At 37.6% G+C, this 21485-nt stretch overlaps 1 protein-coding gene across 4 annotated transcripts in view; it reads left to right on the top strand.

Annotated features, from left to right (window-relative positions):
* The window catches only part of kcnip1.L (Kv channel interacting protein 1 L homeolog), a 183562-nt gene that overhangs the window by 145589 nt on the left and 16488 nt on the right, over window positions 1-21485 (top strand). For all 4 annotated transcript variants that reach the window (XM_041585095.1, XM_018250983.2, NM_001092684.1 and 1 more), the window contains 1 exon segment: window positions 15884-16008. In XM_041585095.1, the coding sequence (XP_041441029.1) occupies window positions 15884-16008 (125 nt within the window).

Below are 21485 nucleotides of genomic sequence, written 5' to 3'. Positions count from 1 at the left end.
TTCGATTGGTCTTTTTGAATTCGAAGTCCGAAGTTTTTTTAACTTCAAACTTCAATCCTTTGATAAATCTGCCCTTTACTGTTAATGTTTTGATTATTTCCAACAACTCCTAAACTTTTGATCTCAATTTTCAACAGCAGCCCAGAGCATACCGAGAACATGCCGTGTCACTGATACTTAAAAGGTGGCTTTACATGATTTTCTCATAGTGAACTGATGTGGACAACTTTGATGGCCTTGTTACTTAATATACAAGATGTTTAGCCATATTCTGTTTTTGGCTTTATGTCTATTGCGCCAAAGGTTGAATTAGTCTCTTTGATCATCTGATCTTCAGAGTATTGGTCTTTCTGGAGTCTGAACTAAACTTTTATGGATTTTGGGAAGCTAAATAAAAACGGTTTCCTAGAATAATCTGGGATAATCTGCAAATGTCATCAATTTAATGTTTGTTCAGACCCTACAAAGCAAATTCATTAATCTCTTTAAAGAAGATGATTAGAGCAGATGATAACAAGCTGTGGAAGCTAACTGTTTACAAGCTTAGTAGCTGTAATCTTTATAATCCATGGTTAAAATAGCAACTTCCGTTCGATGGTTTAAAAATTCAAGGGTACTACTCATTAAATATATAATAAAAAAAGACTAACTTTTTTCTACAGGTTGTATAAGTATAGATTTTAGTTACTACTAATTCACCTTACAGTGAAATGGATTAAAATGACAAAATTAGCAGTAAGAAAAACGATGCAGCTTCAGTGAAGGGAATCTTTAATATAATGCTAATGGATAAATGCTAGATACTCGTCCGTCTTATTGATTTTCATTTACCATTTTAATGGTACTTTTTTGTGTGTTTGGATGGTTGTTTTCTTGTTTTGCCTAATATGGCCAATAATTCTTCTTAAAATTAAATATTTTTTCCACAATACATTTTATTTATTTTTTTCTGATTTTTGAATTTCTGGTTTATTCGTTTTTAGTGTACTACCTGGAGCTACCATTTTTGTCCTACTGCAAACAACAGAACCGAGCTGTAGTGCATTGGAAATTACTGGAATCGTTAAGTTAGAGCAGCCATTGCTGTTTATGGGACTTTTATTATAGCGATGGTTCTAATTTAAGAATTTCATGACATTTTAACTCTGTAAAGGTTTAACACAAATTAGAGGAGCTTGCTTCTCAGGGGGCAGGACTTAGTTGGAACTAAAGGCAGAGATCACTTGCAGAGGGAAAAGGAAAGGGTACAACAAAAATGCTCTACACACAAAAATGTTGTTGAAGGCCTCCTATATTGAAAAGGATTTGGGAGTATATGTCAGCTAACTTATAGGTTCTTCCAACCTTTTTTAGAAATTTCAGATCTGAATTAAGGAGACCAAAATGAATGATTGCGAACATGCAGTTGCCATCTAACTTCAATGCTACAATCTACCCCGAGGACAGTTTTTATGCTTTATGCAAACTAAAAGGAATCTTGCTATAGCTTAAGTACAGTTGTCTTAGATGAAAGTAACATTTTTATCAAGGGAATATCATGAAACTGTTATTAAATTATTGCAGGAATTTGAAGGGATCAATCAGAATCTATTATTGCAACCTCATGTACAAGCATCATCAGTGAGAAGACCTACCCTCCAAGGAGCTAGCAAGACCTACATCACAATTTGCTTATAGACACAGACATAATTTAAGGCATGTTGATTCTTAAAGATTCTAGGTATTGCTATGAAAAAAAAAGAACACAGACTTGTTTTGAATTGGAGTTGAATCGGACACACTAGTTGTGTAGCTTGTAATGTTTTAATATATGAGACACATTTGCGACATCCACATACGGCATACTTCCCATCAGTTGAAATTTAGAAAGATGGACTTTTGACCATGCCCATTTTGTGACCACATCCCCTAAATACCATGTCCATTTTACAAAATGTTGCAGGTTATGGAAACTTTGAACACATTTCTGGGGGCTTAGGGCCATGGTTTTTGTGGTTATTACAATTTTGCTTATCAAGGTGAATTTAAGCTGTGAGTCAGTTCTCCCAAGATACCTTCTTATCTTAAATAGTTACAACGGTATCTTTACTTGAATTGAAATTGTGACAAATGCATCTACGTGCAGGTGCTGAGTATTCTGGGCTCTCTCTTGTTTAATTACGTTTTAGAAACATTGAATCTTTTTCTGGCGTCAGTGCAGGAGATCAAACAGAAGCTCAGGACTTTTCAATAAAAAACCGGGTCTGCGGGCTGATCTGTCAGGACTCAAAAATGGGACATTTGGGAGGTATGCATACTGGTACAAATGTGGTCTACATTATTAAGCAAAGGGGAAGCCAGACCACGGGGTCCACTATTTTTATAGCCACACTACTCAAAATATGCGCGCCCACTGCATCTGTCTGCATTAGTCAGGCAGTCACACACACGTATGAGCAGGGAGGGGGGGGGGGTCATGACAAAGAATTGGTGCATGTGGGCCCCTCCAGGCACTTTCTGCAGGGGGTATGGTGCTCTGTATTTATGCCACTGCCTTACAGATTTTTAATTAATACAGTGGTATTGACCTAATGGCCACATTGTTTTTGTGTTTTGTACATAATGCTCATTTTATTTGAATTGAATTATTTTTTAACTGGCAGCAGAAGCATGTGGTCTGCTGAGCAGAGGATTACATGTATGAAGAGGAAGCAATCCTATCGAATCAGATCGAGTTGAGTTCCATTATGCTATTCATCCATACACTGGTGGTGGTTATTTTAAAATCTTAAACAGATTTATTGGTACCTAACACCATACACAGAATTGGTAACAGCTTATTAATATTTGTTGTGCCGAGATAAGGGAAAGTTATGCTCAAGTGTTTTGTAGAGTTACTGGTTTAGAGTTAACCAGTAAGATGGCTTGATTGGTAACCACATGATTGAAAACCTGGCATGCCTATCCATTACTTTGCAGCTATTTACATTCCTGGTATAATACTATCTATCTGAGGAAACATTTACACCTTGCCTCCTGGCAAACACTTCAATTTAAACAATGGCTAGCACAGTTTTGGCCTGGGTAATTTTCTGTGACTAATCTCTTTTTCAGTATCTCTTTTAATCATCTTTTATCAGAAAAACTGTAAAAAGTGGAAGCAGCCTACATATCAGAGAGGGAGGAGCCAATTTAACAGGCCCCATAGTCTCCTAAAAGTTCATTTATGACAATGTAATTATCTGCACTTACATTGTTGGGTGGAATAGCAGCTGGCAACTCGAATGTTTTCTAATCTATGAAAAAAACTTGAATGCTCTAATCAGTGAATTTGGGATGAAAAACCCAAATACTCAAATGAATCAAATTTTCGAGTGAAACCACCAAAAACCCAAACACCACCAAAAAACCCGAACATCATGAAGGCTATTATTGTCTTCAAATGGTTCAAGGGACCTCTGCTCTTGACTTCTACATGACCTTGACAGGTTTTAGCTGAAGTAATTTCAGATTCTAGCCATTTCCAGCTTTGGGGTATAATAATTTTTTTAATTCGAACATTCGAGTTTTGACTGAAAACCTAAATTTTTCGGGAAAAACACAACTCAACCTTTGATAAATCTGCCCACAAATCATGCTACACATAAATCACCTACTTAAGGAACAATCAGTTCATAATAAAGTCATTTCTAAAGCACTTTAACAAAAAAAAAAGCTCTCCAAAAGATATTATATTCATTTTATCAAGATAAATCAAGAGTTGGGTGTGCACCACTTTCACACAAATGTCTAATGATAATAGAGGGAAAACACAAAGTAGCATAAATTCACAGATAGGAATGTGAGCAATAGGGGTCATGCAGAAATTAAAATAGTAGGAGATGGATAGGCAGTAAAAGTCTAATCTATGTGGTATACTCTGCTTGTAAACTATACTGGAATTCTACATATGCAATATACAGTTTAATGAATGGCTCGATCTCACCAGGTCCTTGTTTTCAAATGGGTTTTATGTATGTGCAGTATGACGGCTTGAATCTTTCTAGTTGGACTTTTAAAGGGGATTTTTTGAGGAAAAAATCAAGATTTATTATACCCTGAAGCTGCTGAGTCCAAATCCGTAAATACTCCATCTCAAACTTGTCAAGGTCCTGTAAAAGACAAAGGCAGATGCCCATTTTCCAGATCGAAGATATCATGCTCTGCCCTGGTTTTAATATGATAATATGAAAAATGGTGTGTTTTCAGGTGATAACACGAACAAAAACGAGTGATTCTGGAGTCAAATCTGAAAAATTCGTACGATTCGAGTTTTTTTCAAAAAGACTTTGCCCAAACTTAATTTTTATGGATGCAAGTTTGGTTGCATTTGTTTTATTGAAATTATCAGAAATTTGAGTTTTAGTAAATAACCCCCATACTGTATTAAAAAATGTCCTCCATTTATATCTGGTAGTAATGACATTCAAGGTGTGCTCCATGCAGTGTACTTGGAATGTCAAGCGTGAAAAATTGCCAGTGTGTATGTAGCCCAAGTGACATCACATTGTGGTTGGCAGCAGAGTCGTGCCACTAATATTAGCAGTAAAAAAAAAATGACAGCTAATAATAACCTAAGCCAACATCACAATGTGACATCACTGGGAAGGAAAGGCATGACACATTGTGGCCAGCTGTGATAGCATATTGGCAATATCAGCGGCATTGTTACTTTAACCAATATCATTGGCCAGATTTAAATCAATAAGAAAAGATTATTTTTTATGAAAACATATAGTTACAATTCAATGGAATTGAATAGGGAGATTTTAAGGGTTTTTCCTCATCGAATCAGTTGTGTATCCTAGTGTATATATCAACAAAAAAAATGTAATACATACAAGGCTGTAACATAAAGCAATGGTAGATGTAAAAAAAAGGCCAATTTATTTTCTTTAAAAACTATGTTTGGCAAAGGACTTTTATTTGTTTGTGTTTCGCCAGGAAAGCTGTATTCAATGCAGTTTATCTTTCCCCAAAAAATACAGCAGGTAACAGTATATATGATTTCCTTTGCTTGTGCAATGTCAGGTCAGACCTTTCATTATTGAGAAAGATGAGTTTTATTAAAAAGGGACCAAGCTCTCACGGCACACTCCTGTAGTCACTGCTATTTGACAATTGATGGGGAAGGGATATTATCAGCCCTTTTTATTAAAAACCTATTTTTCATATTTTAACTTTCTACATGCACAATGTCTTGATTTAGCCACAACATAAACATCATCTTAATTCTTAAGGATTATAAAAAGAAGTCATCTAGCATGCATAAATATGAAGGCATTCCATATGCACATCATCATTATAAGACATATGTACATCTAAGAATTATTTGTTGATTGGCACAACGTTTTCCCGGATTAATTCACCCCTCCAATACAGATTTATAAAATATTTTCACTCAAAACATTATTATTGCCTGATTGATGAAGCTAGGAAAAACTAGCCAAATAATGGTAATATAAGTAAAAAAAACTGTGTTTTAATTATCTATTTTAAGTTGGTAATGAGATATTTAGATGTGGGGAAATAAAGTTGTATAAACCAGTTGTCTTCCATTTATTCAGTGTTTACTTGTTTATAAAACTAGGAATCCAAATCCAGGATCGGTTCCCAATTTGGCCAGGATTCTGACTTTTCAGCAGGATTCAGATTTGGCCGAACTGAATCCTAATTTGCATGTGCAAACGTTTTCCCCTTCCCATCCCTAATTTGCATATGCAAATTAGGTTTCAGATTCGATTCAACATTCGGCTGAATATTTCGCGATGGATTTGGGGGTTCGGCTGAATCCAAAATATTGTACCCTGAGAATAGGCAATTTGCCATTAATACTGAAACTGGAGGAGGTGTGAAATATTGAGTGAACAAAAATAAAACTGATGGGCTGAGATTGGAGATGAAGGGGGAAAATTACAGTGAGCTTTTAAACCATTTTAAATATGTTTGAGCGTTTTGTTGTAAAAAAAAATGTTATATTTGCACAAAGGTGTCTGTAAAATGTCTTTCTTTCATCAAAAATTAAATGTAGCGACTGAAAAAGCTTTCTATATTTTTGTGACTGTTCCCCTAAATCATACCTCCCAACTGTCCCATTTTGAGCGGGACAGTCCCCCCTTTTGACAGCTCAACCCACTGTCACGGATATGTACTGATAAGTCCCGGGTTCTCTTTGATCTGCTGCACTGAACAGCCACAAACAGACAACAAAGTAACTAAAGCTCCCCATAGACGCAACGATTCTTCTTGCCGAACAACCGATTTTAGGGAAGTCCGATCAATCCTTCGAAATTATCGTGCGGTTAGTGGGATTCAAACGATCGTACATCTTACGATTTTTTGGCCGACATCTGTCAGAAAATTGATCGGACAGGTCAAAAAATCTTTGTCGGTCCCAGTGCAATCTATCTATGTTTGCAGGGCCAAGCAGGCAGCTCCCCTTTGTTTTCCTGGCAAATTGGTCTTTTAGTTGATAGTCAATTCGTATGATCGTACGATCGTTCCGAGAGAATCGTTGTCTCATGATGAGGATCGGATCTTTTAAAAATCTCAACATCTATGGCCAGCTTAACTTAATTGTGTCTTGGCAGACTCACAGCTTAAAGGGCAATTCACCTTCATTTGAAAAACTGTAATAACATATAAAAACCACAGAAACCTGTCAAATTATGTAAAATGAACATGATAATTAGGGGGTGTCGTCACTGAACAGGTGTCAACCAAGTGGATCCAATGTCTCCATATAAATATCAAGATAAGTGGGCAGCTTTGTGTTCAAAATCCATGTCATTAGCCGGAGCCAAAATGACCCTTAAGGCCCCCATACACAGGCCGAGTCAGCAGCTTATTGGTCCGTATATGGGACCATCCGATGGGCTTCCTCGATCGATATCTGGCCGTAAGATCTCAACCGGGCAGGTTGAGATCTTAGAGCATATATGCGGTCCTGCGATCCGACCACCCATATCGGATGCATTTTGATCCCTAGGGCCTATGATCGGATCAGCTCAATATCGCCCAATTTAATGTGGGCATATCAGGGAGAGATCCGCTCATTTGGCGACATTGCTTAACAAGCGGATCTCTACATCTATGGCCACCTTAAATCAACTCAAATTCCTCCTTCCTCTAAATCCTTGAAGCCAAGTTTCAGGTACAGAACAGTGGTTGTCAAGAATAAATACAGGCTAAAAGGCTAATAATCCAGATTGACAGTGGCTACTTCATAAACCTGTGTGCTATTGTGCACAAAATATTTTCCTCAGAAATATGCCACAGGCCATACCAGGGGGTTATTTATCAAAGTCTGATTTTATCTCAACATTTTCTGCTACAAACTCCAATCAAATCCGCTCTTTTTTTTTTTTTATTTGCATTGCCGGAAAAATCAGATTTTCACAATACTTTTGGATTTTTCACCCGATTTCTTATGCTTTTTTGCCCGAAAACTCTGAAATCTTTGGGGTATTGCACGAAACTCAGCGCACATCAAAAAATTATTGGGACTTCTCCCATTAACTTATATGCAGCCTCGACAGGTCTGAGATGCCGGATTTACAGATTCTGACTTTTCCCTCCTCGGGATTTAATAAATTCGGAAATCACAAATTTTTCAGGATTTTTGCTTTCGGAGTTTAGTAAATAACCAACCAAATGTTTAGAGTGGGGGATTGATAGATGCCAAGTAGCCTACACAAACAAAAGTTTAGTAGACTGTGAAAGTTATTTAACAGGGTGTAAATTCATACTCCTAAAAGTGCAAGTTTTTATCCACATATGATGCACATCACTGACCAGATACCCATAATATACAAGGATGAAAAGATTTGGAATGTTGATCTTACTGTATTGTCAATTATTGCATTTTTATATCTCAGTAATGTAAAAATGTTGCCTTATATCAATTTGGTGTATTGTTAGAGTGCTGTACCAGACAGTAACATTTTATTGTACTTGGCTAAAGCATGTTGTATGTGTTTAAGTATAGTCTTGTTTATCACAAAAAATCTAACATATGAAGCTATAATATTCACAAGATTTAACCAAGAATTCAAAATTTTCTAGGAAATCCATTTTTCAAATGTTACTATATCTGTGGGTTACCTTATGGTTAAGGGTATTGGGAAAGTCTAAAACAAACTCAGTGTGTTTTTCTTTGGAGGGATCAAAGTCATGAAAAATGTAAAACTCTTTTCATAGGGGCACTACTGGGATTTTGCCACCCAAACTGGGAGAGGATTTCTAGTGTAAAAAGTTTAAATCTGCTTCACTAAATGGGCAGAATTCCCAGTGTTTGTCTCATGGCAGAAGCAAAAATATTTTTCCATTTGTTTACATACTCCTGCTCATATACGGTATCAAAAAGTTCAGAAGACCTTCAAATTAATTTTTTTTAACAAAGGCTTTTTAATTTTTCTGCTAGAGAAATATCTATTGGATAAGTATTATCAACAACAACTTGAAAATGACAACAAGCACACTAAATTGAGGGTGCATCTTTTGAAATATACAGAATAATTTTACCTTGTTATTTAATATGCTTTTTTGGTTATGACATTTTTTTACAACTAAATCACATTTTATTTTTCAGTCTGTCAGTTGTCAGGGATGACCCAGCAGAGAGATTTTATTAATATAAATGATTAATATTATGTCTAGATCAGTTTCGTGTGCTGCACCAATGCTCCAAGATGCTTCACTTTTGTTGATGTTTCTGTGAAGGGGTTAAAACCTGATTTGTATTCCAATGACCTCATTTTTCTTTATACATGAGATTGTTATTCCTATATAGAAGAATTGCATTTTAGCGGTATTATTTATTATAATCCACCACTCCTCAAATATTGGAGAGGCCTTTTCTTTTTCAAACCAGGATAAATGTAATAATCGCAGCCATTTTTTGCACTTCGCACACTATATTGGACGTCTAATTAATCCTTATGTATTTTAACCATGATGCATTTTATAAGGTGCTTTTGAGATATGAAAAAAATAATCAAAGTTTGAGTTTTGTTTTCAGGAGCTAAACTGGCATCCATTCTTATGCTCTGTTTATATTTTGGGTTCAATCATATGCAGAAAACATATTTTATTTGGCCCCAGTTCCTTGCACTCCAGAATGGAGCAAGAAGACCTGCACTTCCCCCTAAATACATTTATGACTGTGTTCAGTGATACTGAAATTAAAAACTACTCTTCAAAATATTAATGCACATTAAGGGGCCGATTCACTATGGGTCGAATATCGAGGGTTAATTAACCCTCGATATTCGACTAGGAATTAAAATCCTTCGACTTCGAATATCGAAGTCGAAGGATTTAGCGCAGATAGTTCGATCGAACGATCGAAGGATAATTCGAAGGATTTTAATCCAACGATCGAAGGAATATCCTTCGATCAAAAAAAGTTAGCCAAGCCTATGGGGACCTTCCCCATAGGCTAATATTGACTTCGGTAGCTTTTAGATGGCGAACTAGGGGGTCGAAGTTTTTTGTAAAGAGACAGTACTTCGACTATCGAATGGTCGAATAGTCGAATGATTTTTACTTTGAATCCTTCTATTTGAAGTCGTAGTCGAAGGTCGAAGTAGCCCATTCGATGGTCGAAATTCGAAGTTTTTTACCTTCGAATCCTTCACTCGAAGTTAGTGAATCGGCCCCTAAAAGTTACCTATAGCTCATGTTGATCATTTTTCACTGATAGGGCTGCTTTTGTATGAAATTGTTACTTGAAGGTAATGTTAAAGCATCATGTAAATACTTTGAGTCAAAAGTATAAATAGAGTATAATAGAATGTCAGATTTTGTGCTCCTTAGTGCTCTTCAGGGTTGCCACCTTTTCCATACATGAACTCCAGGCAGAGGACGAGTGACGATTTTGGCAGGTCTGTTGTGTCAGGGGGCAGGGTTATGGCATGGCCATCAGAAATTGGCTTGTTTGAAAATACAGACAGACAGTTTTCACCCGAACTGCTCTTCCAAAAACCTGGCCGTCTGGTTCAAAACTGGACAGGTGGCAACCCTAGTGCTATTGTACTTGTGTTGGGGGCCCATATAAAGGATCCCTATAGTACTGTATACTGTAATCAAAATTCAAATTATCAGTCTTGATTATTTGTTTAGTTGTCATGTCTTGAATTCAGTGGAATGTCTGCTTCTACACATTATATTTATGGGCACGTTTTGGAATGTAGTGTGTTTTAAGTTCTTGCACTTCTGGTGGTGAAATTTCTTTTTGTAGACCGCTATGGTCAATCTATGCATGTCAGGAATCTCCATAAAACCATCCATATTTCTTACTGGTGTATTTGGAGAGCAAGTGTTTTCAAAATATTGTTTTTCATGACTATATGAGTATATTTAAATTATTTTTCTCTATATTATGTTATAATGTATTTCTGGTTAAAGGGTGATCAAGTCAGCATATTTTCTTGTTGTAACATTTTGGTGAAATAATATGCTGCACCTGATTCCTTCTGTAGTTTATGGCTCTACCTCACCTCTAAAAATGAACCTATAAACTTGTTAGGAGGGGTAACCAACAGAGCACTCACATCCACACATGAAAGGCACACATCAGTGGTGTAACTAGATGTTACTGGGCCCCACAGCAAATTATTTTTCAGGCCCCCAAAATGCCTAGAGATTGACATATTTTACCAACATTTATTGAAATTGTATACGAATTAGGGCCTCATGGGGCCCCTATACCTCCTGGGGCCCCCCAGCAGCCGCAGGGTCTGCTTCCTCTATAGTTACGCCCCTGGCACACATACTTCTGAATTGACATGCAACTCAGAACTATATTTGTACATCCAGGGGTTCGATACAGGCTCATGTGCTAAACAATTCACACAGGCTATACAGGCAGATGTCCAATGTGCATACATAAAGCTGGTACTCTAGAGCAGGGATACCCAACCTTTTGAACCCGTGAGCAACATTCAGAAGTAAAAGGGGTTGGGGAGCAACACTAGCATGAAAAATGTTCTTGGGGTGCCAAATAAGTGCTGTGATTGGCCATTTAGTAGCCCCTATGTGGATTATCAACCTACATTGAGGCTCTGTTTGTCAGTAAACCTGGTTTTTATACAACCAAAACTTGCCTCCAAGCCTGGAATTCAAAAAATAAGCACCTGCTTTGAGGACACTGGGAGCAACATCCAAGGGGTTGTAGAGCAACATGTTGCTCGCGAGCTATTGGTTGGGGATCCCTGCTCTAGAGGATTACACTTCCAATTCCAGATCGCTAGGCTGGGTTTCATACAGTGTCTCGAGTCCTGGGATCCCATGTCCCCACCTGGCTCAGAAATTCAACACTCCCTTCGGTGCCCCTTCGATATTCCGTGCAGGAATGTTCTTACTGGCAGACATAAATTGCTAGAGCATCAACACTTCTGACTAGCCTATCCTTCTCGATTGGGTCCCTATTCTGTTGATGATCCACTGGAAAAATATTTCCACTACTCTCCTCATTGGGGCAATAGGTGGCCAATACTACATAACCCTGTCTCAGACACCTAGTGCCTGCTGCACTTTTCACTGACCTATTCTAGCCTGTTGCTACTCCACACCGTCTGGTCTTCTTCTCCTTCTCCAGTAATAATGGCTGCTCCCTCCCATTGAAGACACTGACTCTGGCATGGATGCACTTTTATACCCTTGTGCCTGTATTGCCCCTAGTGGTTGGGGTAAGCTATTACAACTTACTGTATTAACGATATTGCCACCTGTTGGCTAAATAAGAAACTAACACTTCACCTAATTAACATGTTGCTACTGTCATCTATTGGTGAACTTACTGTAACACAGTTCACACAATATTAACATTTTACATTTTCACGCACAAAATTTGTTACAAATATATTTCTCTTCCTTCCCCTTAGAAACCGACATAGCAGCCCATCCTTTTTGTATACATTCTATAAGGCAGAAGTGGTTTAAATACATTTCTACAATATTTCTTTTAATCCTCTTGTAAAGGTAAATAGAGACAAGGGACGGTATTAAAGAAAGAGAGAGAAAGAACCCTAATGACTTAAAGTCGACCTGTCAACCAGACATAAAAAGCTGTATAATAAAATCCTTTTGAAATTAAACATGACATCCAAATTCATTTTTTATTAAAGCATTCATAGCTGTTGTAAACTTATTTAAAAATCTCAGCCGTCAATCAAATATAGTCTGCCCCTTCTCTATGCCTTAGGCATAGAGGCGGAGCAGGCAATTACTTTAACATTCCATTTGACACTTACTAGAGTGTTACTGCACTCCCCACTTTTCCCCTCACTCTTTACCGTTTAATTGTGTAGCCAGTGCATGGGGATGGACATCAGGTCCCCAATTCTGCTGCAAAAACAAGATTTTCAGATTATACAAGACTTGCCTTAATAACAGTGACCACAAAAGCTGCCAACCTGCCTGCTTGCTATAATTATGAATTCCTAGACCGAAGGAAACCAGATTCAAATAAATTATATAGTGTAATTAAAGTTTATTTTGCTTGACAAACATCATAAAATAGGATTTGGAATAATTTTTTCAGGTGGCAGGTCCCCCATTAATTGACCTTACTCTGCCATGTGGATCTACACTCATAGGAGTGGAGGCAAATCCTGAATGAAGGAAATAAAATTAATCATGACCAATATTTTTCTGCATATAGCATTTGTCTCTACTTTCCATCAGCTTATAAATATGATGTCCTGTTACCTGGTAAAAAAAGTTTTTGCTCCAGAAACTGAAATATAGTTTATATAAATAACTTGTTGTGTATCCATGAGGGAGCCATTAAAGTTAAGTAGGACAATGGGAACACATTTACATTGCAGATAAACTAGCTGTGTAGAAAATTTTTGGTACTTATGCAGGGAGATGCCCAGTGGCCAAATATTATTCATGGGTTTTCACAGAGAGATAGAATGAAAACATTTGATTTCAAGAAATGGTTGTATTGGGAGGGGCTGGTTGAACAGATACAAGTTTTGATCAGTTACATAAGGAGAGCACACCGGGCTCCCCTTCCAAAAAAAAAATTCAGAAGGGCCCAGCACGCTGTCTACAACAGTACAATAATGCTATAGAGCAGGAATTTATTTGTCAGGAGCAAATTCATTGCGAATTTCTGTGTTTTGCCGCCGGCGAATAAATTCACAAAATTACAGAGAAAATTTGCCACCGACGATTAACGGACGCCCATTGACTTTAATGGGTGTCGGCGTCAACTTTGACGCCGGCATCCATTTTGACAGTGCCGAATTGTCGCCGGCGTCAGAATCTGAGTCTTTTTTGCCCGTTGCGAATCGAAACGGTACAAATACGCCCATCACTGTTCATAAACATTTTAACTACGTTTATTACGTAGGCTTCAGTAGAAACGGTTTCCAACTATATACCTCCTTTTTTAAACATGTGCCATTATAATTACAAGAAAATTGTTTTTAACTAAAAAAAACGCTACCATCAGACATCTTTTCTTTTATGACTTTTTTTGTTTTTTATATAGAACGGTTATACTATAGCAGAAAGGAGCTTTTCTGACAATGTAGGTCATTGTAGATGCTATTGCAGAAATAACTCACTGTATAACACATTGTATTACAGTTCCACAAAGTTTTTGCAAAATGAAATTCCCTCATCACTACTATGCACCAAAACACTGATTGGGGAAACCTATAAAAGCAATGTGCTATGTATTTAGTACAGGTATGGGATCTGTTATCCAAAAACCCATTTTTCAGAAAGATAACAATTACAGGTAGAGGTCATCTCCCATAGACTACAGTTTAAGCAAATAATCCTGTTTTTTTAATGTTTCCTTTTGCTCTGTGATAATAAAATAGTAGCTTGTACTTGATGGTTACTAAGCTGCATGAATCCATTGGCAAAACAATCCTATTCTGTTAAATTAATGTTTCAATGTTTATCAGACTTAAAGGAACAGTAACGTCAAAAAATAAAAGTGTTTTAAAGTAATGAAAATATACTGCAGTGTTGCCCTGCACTGATACAACTGTTGTGTTTGCTTAAGAAACACTACTATTGTTTATATAAATAAGCTGCTGTGTAGCAATGGGGGCAGCCATTCAAAGGAGAAAAAGCTCAAGTTACACATCAGATAGCAGATAAGCTCTGTCTGTCTAATGGTGTTATCTGTTATCCATTAGTTAACCTGTGCCATATAGCCGTTTTTCAATTTCCACCATTGCTCCACAGCAGCTTGTTTATATGAACTAAAATAGTGTTTCTGAAGCAAACACATCAGTTTTACCAGTGCAGGGAAACACTACCTGATATTTTCATTACTTTAAAACACTTTCATTTTTTGGTGTTACTGTTCCTTTAAGGTATGGTGATCCAAATTACAGGAAGACCCCTTATCTGCAAAGCCCCAGGTCCCAAGCATTCCAGATAATACATCCTATAGCTGTAGTTAGTTCAGATTTAAATTACTTGTACATAGACTCCATTGAAGTCTGCATCTGAGTAGTCACGGCTTTTAGAACTTTACTTTGCAGAATGTTTGAGTTTTTTGAATGCTACAGGATCTTATAATTTACTGGGTTGGGGGACTGTTTTATGGATTTCATATATTTACAAGCTTCACGTTTGCTGTGCCTAATATCATGCCACCTTACTTTATGCCTGGACACAGTGTGGAGATGTTAATCGGGGTAATTTTTTTGGCTTTCCTGGGGAATGCACCTAGCAGTTTGTGAAAGAAAATGGTGTATCTTGGCTATATTGTGAAGGAAGAAACTGCAGGTTTTGGCAATAGTATTAATATGATTAGAGAAGCATAGAGACTGGTCGAAGATGACCCCAAGCAGCGTGCTGAATTGACAGGGGCAATGGTTATGCCATCAACAGTAATGGTGAAAGGAAGAGATATTCTATATTTGAGTGGGGAAACCATGAGCATAGTTTTGGCCAAGTTGAGCTTGAGGTGATGTTGGTTCATTCAGGAGGAGATAGCTAGTAGGCAGCTTGCTGTCTGGGTCTGAATGTCAGTAGTCAGTGAAGGGGTTTCTAAATATATCTGGATGTCATCAGCATTTAGGTGATATTTAAGACCAAATGAAGATATAAGGTCTCCTAATGAAAGAGTATACATGGAGAACAGCAGAGGACTCCTTAAACTCATATTCCTACTCCTATATCACTGAATGATTCACTTTGTAATGATTCACCCTTGCGCTGCTTTCCCAAAAGATGTCTTAGTATACAGGGAGATCAGACGGGGCCACTCATGGACCCAGAAAGTGAACTAGCCTTTTAAGAAAAAATTGTGTCACCTGATAAAAAAGTTTGCTTTCAGTTATTTATAAGTCTGTTTGGCTAACAATTCAACTATAACGTACAGAGAAATGTGTTATAAAGTGTTAAAAAAATAAAATGCTGCACACATTGTATTTTCAACTACTTCAATAAGATGTGTGATACAACCTGCAGAAATTCTTTAAAAAGTGTCTGAAATTAAATATTGTTTAAATAAAATGTGGCGTAAATATATTGGAAATGTTCTAAATATATTTTTAAAACATTAGTCATAACCTAATGGCTATTATTAGTGATGAGCGAATTTAATCGACAGGCGAGAATTTGCGGCTAATTCCGGCGATTTGCCGCCGGCGAATAAATTCGCAAAACCACCACGAATGTTTGCCAAAAACCGGATGCCAGCGTCAAAAACTATGAATTTTTCGCAGTTTCACGAATTTTACAGGAATTCGCGAATTTTTCAGCGAAGCGAAATTCCCCAAATTTGCCCATAACTAGTATATTCAGAACGAGTAAATTATGCTTTGCTTTTTTAAAAAGATTAAAGAGAACAAAAGTTAAAATATGAAATGTTTTCTGTTTTTAGACAAAATAGAAGATGAGTTGGAGATGACAACAGTTTGTTATCGACCAGAAGGACTTGAACAGCTTGAAGCACAAACGAACTTTAACAAAAGGGAATTACAAGTTCTCTACAGAGGATTCAAAAATGTAAGCATGCACATTATTTAAATACACAAAAGCCATGAATATCTTGTAAATTATGTCCTTATAAATGGTGACTAGTGATGTCATCACTTATAAACGGTGAGTAGTGATGTCATTTTTGTCACATGACTCAAAACTTGTGTATTATAATAAATAAAGTACCCCTTGTTGAAAATATGAGGATATTAGACGTAACCTCGGAGTTCCATGACCTGTATATCCTTATATTTTACAATAGGGGGTACTTTATTCACTATGTTATTTATGCTTTGTATTATAATTAAGTATTTCTCTTCTTTCCCTCCCATTCCACATCTCTCTTCTCCTGTCCCTCTCCCTACACTATTTTCCTATAGTTTCTCCATCCTTTTCTTTTCTTTCCAACCCCTTTCCACTCCTCCAATCCCTCTCTTCTGCTCTCTATTCTGTCTGATCTTTCCTCCAGTTTTCCCCACATCACATTTTTAATTGTAGGTAGCACTATGTTTTATTCATGTATTAATTATCTTTTAATATTTGGGGATATTTTTTTTTTGGCACGTGTTGGTTCCATAGCAAACTGTGTGGTGTATGTCACTATTTGCTACAAAACAAAAACACTGAACTCAAATAGACTCAGGGGTTTCCCTGAAATATTACAATACCTTCCTTACAATATATAAAAGTACACCTAGGGAAGACAAGTGACATAATAAATACAATAAACATGCACAGTACACAGAGCGTATATGAGAACATCAAGATTAAGTGCTATGTGCTAAGAGACACAATAGGGAGAAGGTCCCTGTCCCATATATGTTATGTTGCAGGACACAGTTGTATGGAGGTTGGCAGAGTGCATAGGAGTTTGCTGAAATGCTCCTACCCAAGCCTCAGTACCATAGGAAAAAGCCCCAACAGTCTTGCTTAAAAACTGCACCAATGGCAATTCCTGCAGTTATTTGGATTGGCTACAATAGATGGTTTCTAGAAAGCATGATTAGCTAAAGAGAAATGGAGACAAACAGCTGAAATATGGGAGTCGTTGAGAGTAGATGGTTCTGTAACACTTATGCCTGATACTATCAGCTTGTTTAAGAGGTAGACGAGGGGAACACCTAAACACGGGTTTATGTTACAAACTACGGATGCACCGAATCCAGGATTCGGCCTTTTTCAGCTGGAGTCGGCCAATCCAAATCCGAATCCTAATTTGCATATGCAAATTAGGGGCGTGGAGGGAAATTGCGTGACTTTTTGTCAGAAAACAAGGAAGTAAAAATTTTTTCCCCTTCGGTTCAGTATTCGTCCGAATCTTACACCTCTACACGAGTTGTGCCTAGGGATGGGCGAATTTGACCCGTTTCGTTTGGCCAAAAATTCCCCGCCGGCGAAAGGTCGTTGTATATATAAAGTTTGTAGGGATGCTGCACACACTGAAAAAGGTTAATCCCCTGGTGCTAACAGTGATATCATATAAAGGTTTACAAAAATGCTGTTGCACTCTAGGGACTTATGCAATAAAAGGTATATACACACACACACACAGATTTAGACATGTTTTAAAAGCAGATTGAGGAAAAAAAGAAGATGCATTTAAAATGTCACCCAGTGAACTTCTTCAAAGTAATAGAGCACAGAAATGCAAAAATAATTGCTTGGCAGTTCGAAGACTTAAAACATCACCAGGCAGAGAATGCTGCACTGCCAGTGTTGTAAAGAACATTTTTTTTATATTGCTTTAGCTAAAAATGCCTTTTCTTTAGTCTAATTGACTGGCTTCTTTTTCTTTGTTCATCTATGTGTGACAAAATCTCTCATTAATGGTCTATATTGCCCTCAAACTTATGTTATCCTCACAAGACTCATGTCTTTGAATTATACAAACTCAGTGAAACTTTTACAGTCTTTCTTTGTCACTTAATTGTTGCTTCTACCAGTTAAGTTGCACTTTTCTGAACATCTTGAGCTAGGACTTTCATTACCAAGTAGCAATTAGAGATGTCGCGAACTGTTCGCCGGCGAACTTGTTCGCGCGAACATCGGGTGTTCGCGCTCGCCGGAAGTTCGCGAACGTCGCGCGACGTTCGCCATTTTGGGTTCGCCATTGTTGGCGCTTTTTTTTGCCCTCTCACCCCAGACCAGCAGGTACATGGCAGCCAATCAGGAAGCTCTCCCCTGGACCACTCCCCTTCCCTATAAAAACCGAAGCCCTGCAGCGTTTTTTCACTCTGCCTGTGTGTGCTGAAGAGATAGTGTAGGGAGAGAGCTGCTGCCTGTTAGTGATTTCAGGGACAGTTGAAAGTTTGCTGGCTAGTAATCGTTTTGATACTGCTCTGTTATTGGAGGGACAGAAGTCTGCAGGGGTTTGAGGGACATTTAAGCTTAGGTAGCTTTGCTGGCTAGTAATCTACCTTCTACTGCAGTGCTCTGTATGTAGCTGCAGTGGGCAGCTGTCCTGCTTCTGATCTCATCTGCTGACTGCTGCAATAACAGTAGTCCTTGTAAGGACTGCTTTTATTTATTTTTTGTTGTTTTACTACTACTACTACTACTACTACTATAAGAGCCCAGTGCTATTAGTCTAGCAGTGTTGGGGAGTGGGACTGGTGTGCTAATCTGCTGCTCCTAGTAGTTCAGCAGCACCAACTTTAATTTTTTTTTTTTAATATTCATTTTTTTTTTATTTTACTTTTTTTTATTTTACTACCGCTGTAGTAGTGTATAAGTTGACCTTTTAGGCATTATTTGCCCTGTAGGCATTATTTGCACAGTGTTTTCTTCAACCCGCCATCGAGCTGTGTGACCTTGTTCCCATTCTGTCTAAATATCCATAATATTACCGTCTCCAGAAAAAACACCGGAGTCACTTTTTTCAAGCAGCATTCATATATTTTACGTAATCCGTATCCACCGCTGTAGTAGTGTATACGTTGGCCTTGTAGGCATTATTTGCACACTGTTTTCTTCAACCCGCCATCGAGCTGTGTGACCTTGTTCCCATTCTGTCTAAATATCCATAATATTACCGTCTCCAGAAAAAACACCGGAGTCACTTTTTTCAAGCAGCATTCATATATTTTACGTAATCCGTATCCACCGCTGTAGTAGTGTATACGTTGGCCTTGTAGGCATTGTTTGCCCAGTTTTTTTGGCCACAGCCACTGAAGCACAGAGGCCAGAAAAAATATGCCATATAAATGCTGAAAATAGTCATTTTTTGCCATACGTTGACTCAACGTATATGGCAAAAAATGACTATTTTCAGCATTTATGTGGCATATTTTTTCTGGCAACTGTGCTTCAGTGGCTGCAACCAAAAAAACTGGGCAAACAATGTCTACAAGGTCAACGTATGGCGAAAAATTACTATTTTCAGCATTTATATGGCATATTTTTTCTGCCAACTGTGCTTCAGTGGCTGCGTCCAAAAAAACTGGGCAAACAATGTCTACAAGGTCAACGTATGGCGAAAAATGACTATTTTCAGCATTTATATGGCATATTTTTTCTGGCAACTGTGCTTCAGTGGCTGCGTCCAAAAAACTGGGCAAACAATGCCTACAAGGTCAACGTATGGCAGTTGTTTAAAGAGAACAGTAGATTACTAGCCAGCAAAGCTACCTAAGCTAAAATGTCCCTCAAATCCCTGCAGACTTCTGTCCCTCCAATACAGAGCAGTATCAAGCAGATTACTAGCCAGCAAACTTACTATCATCTGTCCCTGAAATCACTAACAGCTCTCCCCCTACACTATCTCTTCCAAGCACACACAGGCAGATTTTTCAGATACATTTTTGCCCTTGATCCCCCTCTGGCATGCCACTGTCCAGGTCGTTGCACCCTTTAAACAACTTTAAAATCATTTTTCTGGCCAGAAATGTCTTTTCTAGATGTTAAAGTTCGCCTTCCCATTGAAGTCTATGGGGTTCGCGAACCGTTCGCGAACCGCTCGCATTTTTGCGCAAGTTCGCGAATATGTTCGCGAACTTTTTTTCCGACGTTCGCTACATCCCTAGTAGCAATTACTATAGATAAACCTTAAAACTGATACTTTTATCCCCATTATCCAATAAAAAATATCCTCCAACTAAGAAGGCCCCCCAATAGAATTCAATTTAGTGTGTAACTTGCATTCATGTTGATTTTGAGAGTGCAAACTACAGTTGTACTGGTACACAAAATCAAGCAGAAATGTAGAAGCTGTAAAAAAGGGCTGTTTAGTCACATTATATTTATTAGATTTGAATTAGGTAAACAAGGAGCAAGAGATCCCAGAAACATGAAATCAGCATGATTGCACTTTTGGTGTGAAAATTTATTTTATGGATCAGGAATATACAAATGTCAGGATTTTGGTTAGGGAATGTTAGCAACAGTTAGGAGATTATTTATCAAATGTTGCTGGAGTATATAGTCTTTAAATATGTGTATGCTAATTATGTTACGTATACTGACGATTGTGCTGACACATCTTTTCCAATCTGACTTTTTCCCGCCATTCTGTGTATTTAAAACATTTCTGTAATATCTATCAGTACTTTGAGAAAGGCCTCTGAAGAGGTCAAAACGTCAGTCTCCTTTGTGAATAATTTTTTTTTCGTTTTTCCTAAGTCCTGAGAGTGCGGACCTTATTCTGTATATATATATATATATATTCATATTTTGACCAGCACACAGGCAGATGCTGTTTGGTTTTGAGTGCACCCGATTGGATTACTATATATATATATATATATATATATATATATATATATATATATATATATATATATATATATATATATATATATATATATATATATCTATCTATCTATATATATATAAAAATATTCCCCAAGCTCACATAGATGCAGTGGTCCCAACTCTTGGCATAGCCTGTAGTGTTGCAGTGAACCCTAGCAGCTTTCCATACAAGCACAGTGACCAGCAGTCCATGCTTGTGTAATAACCCCAATCATATTCAGGTGATGTTACTTTTTCAGTCGATAATGTTACAGTTCAGTTACTCAGGATCAATAAATTGCCTTATGGTGGATATCAATACCAATCTTCCAACACAGCAGTGACGCACATACTCCAAACCTCTGCTCATACACAAAATTATACACAGACATAGTAACACCGGCACGGTGTGGTGTACACAAAGGTCATACACACTGTAGTAGGTGAGGCTGATAAAAGGCACATCAAGGGGAATTCACAAAAAGTGGTGTTAAAAGTATTGCAAATACAATACAATCTCCATATACGCAAAAAGAAATGCTCCAAAATCCTGACTCAACTGCCACTTTTTATGTCTTAGTGAAAGAAAGGTTACAGAGACTTTTGTTCTCTTTCCAGTGAAGTATTTCTGTTTGTGACTACATTCATAAGTAAGGCTTTTCAAATGTATATAACAGTTGCAAACAGTGTCGGACTGGCCCACCGGGATACCAGGAAAACTCCCGGTGGGCCCGGGTGTCAGTGGGCCCTCCTGCTTCCAAACATTTGGCCTATTT

This window comes from Xenopus laevis, chromosome 3L, assembly GCF_017654675.1.
Source record: "Xenopus laevis strain J_2021 chromosome 3L, Xenopus_laevis_v10.1, whole genome shotgun sequence".
In the NCBI taxonomy this organism is placed as follows: domain Eukaryota; kingdom Metazoa; phylum Chordata; class Amphibia; order Anura; family Pipidae; genus Xenopus; species Xenopus laevis.
The sequence above is the reverse complement of the archived record's forward strand: the minus strand, read 5'-3'. Positions and strand labels throughout refer to the sequence as shown.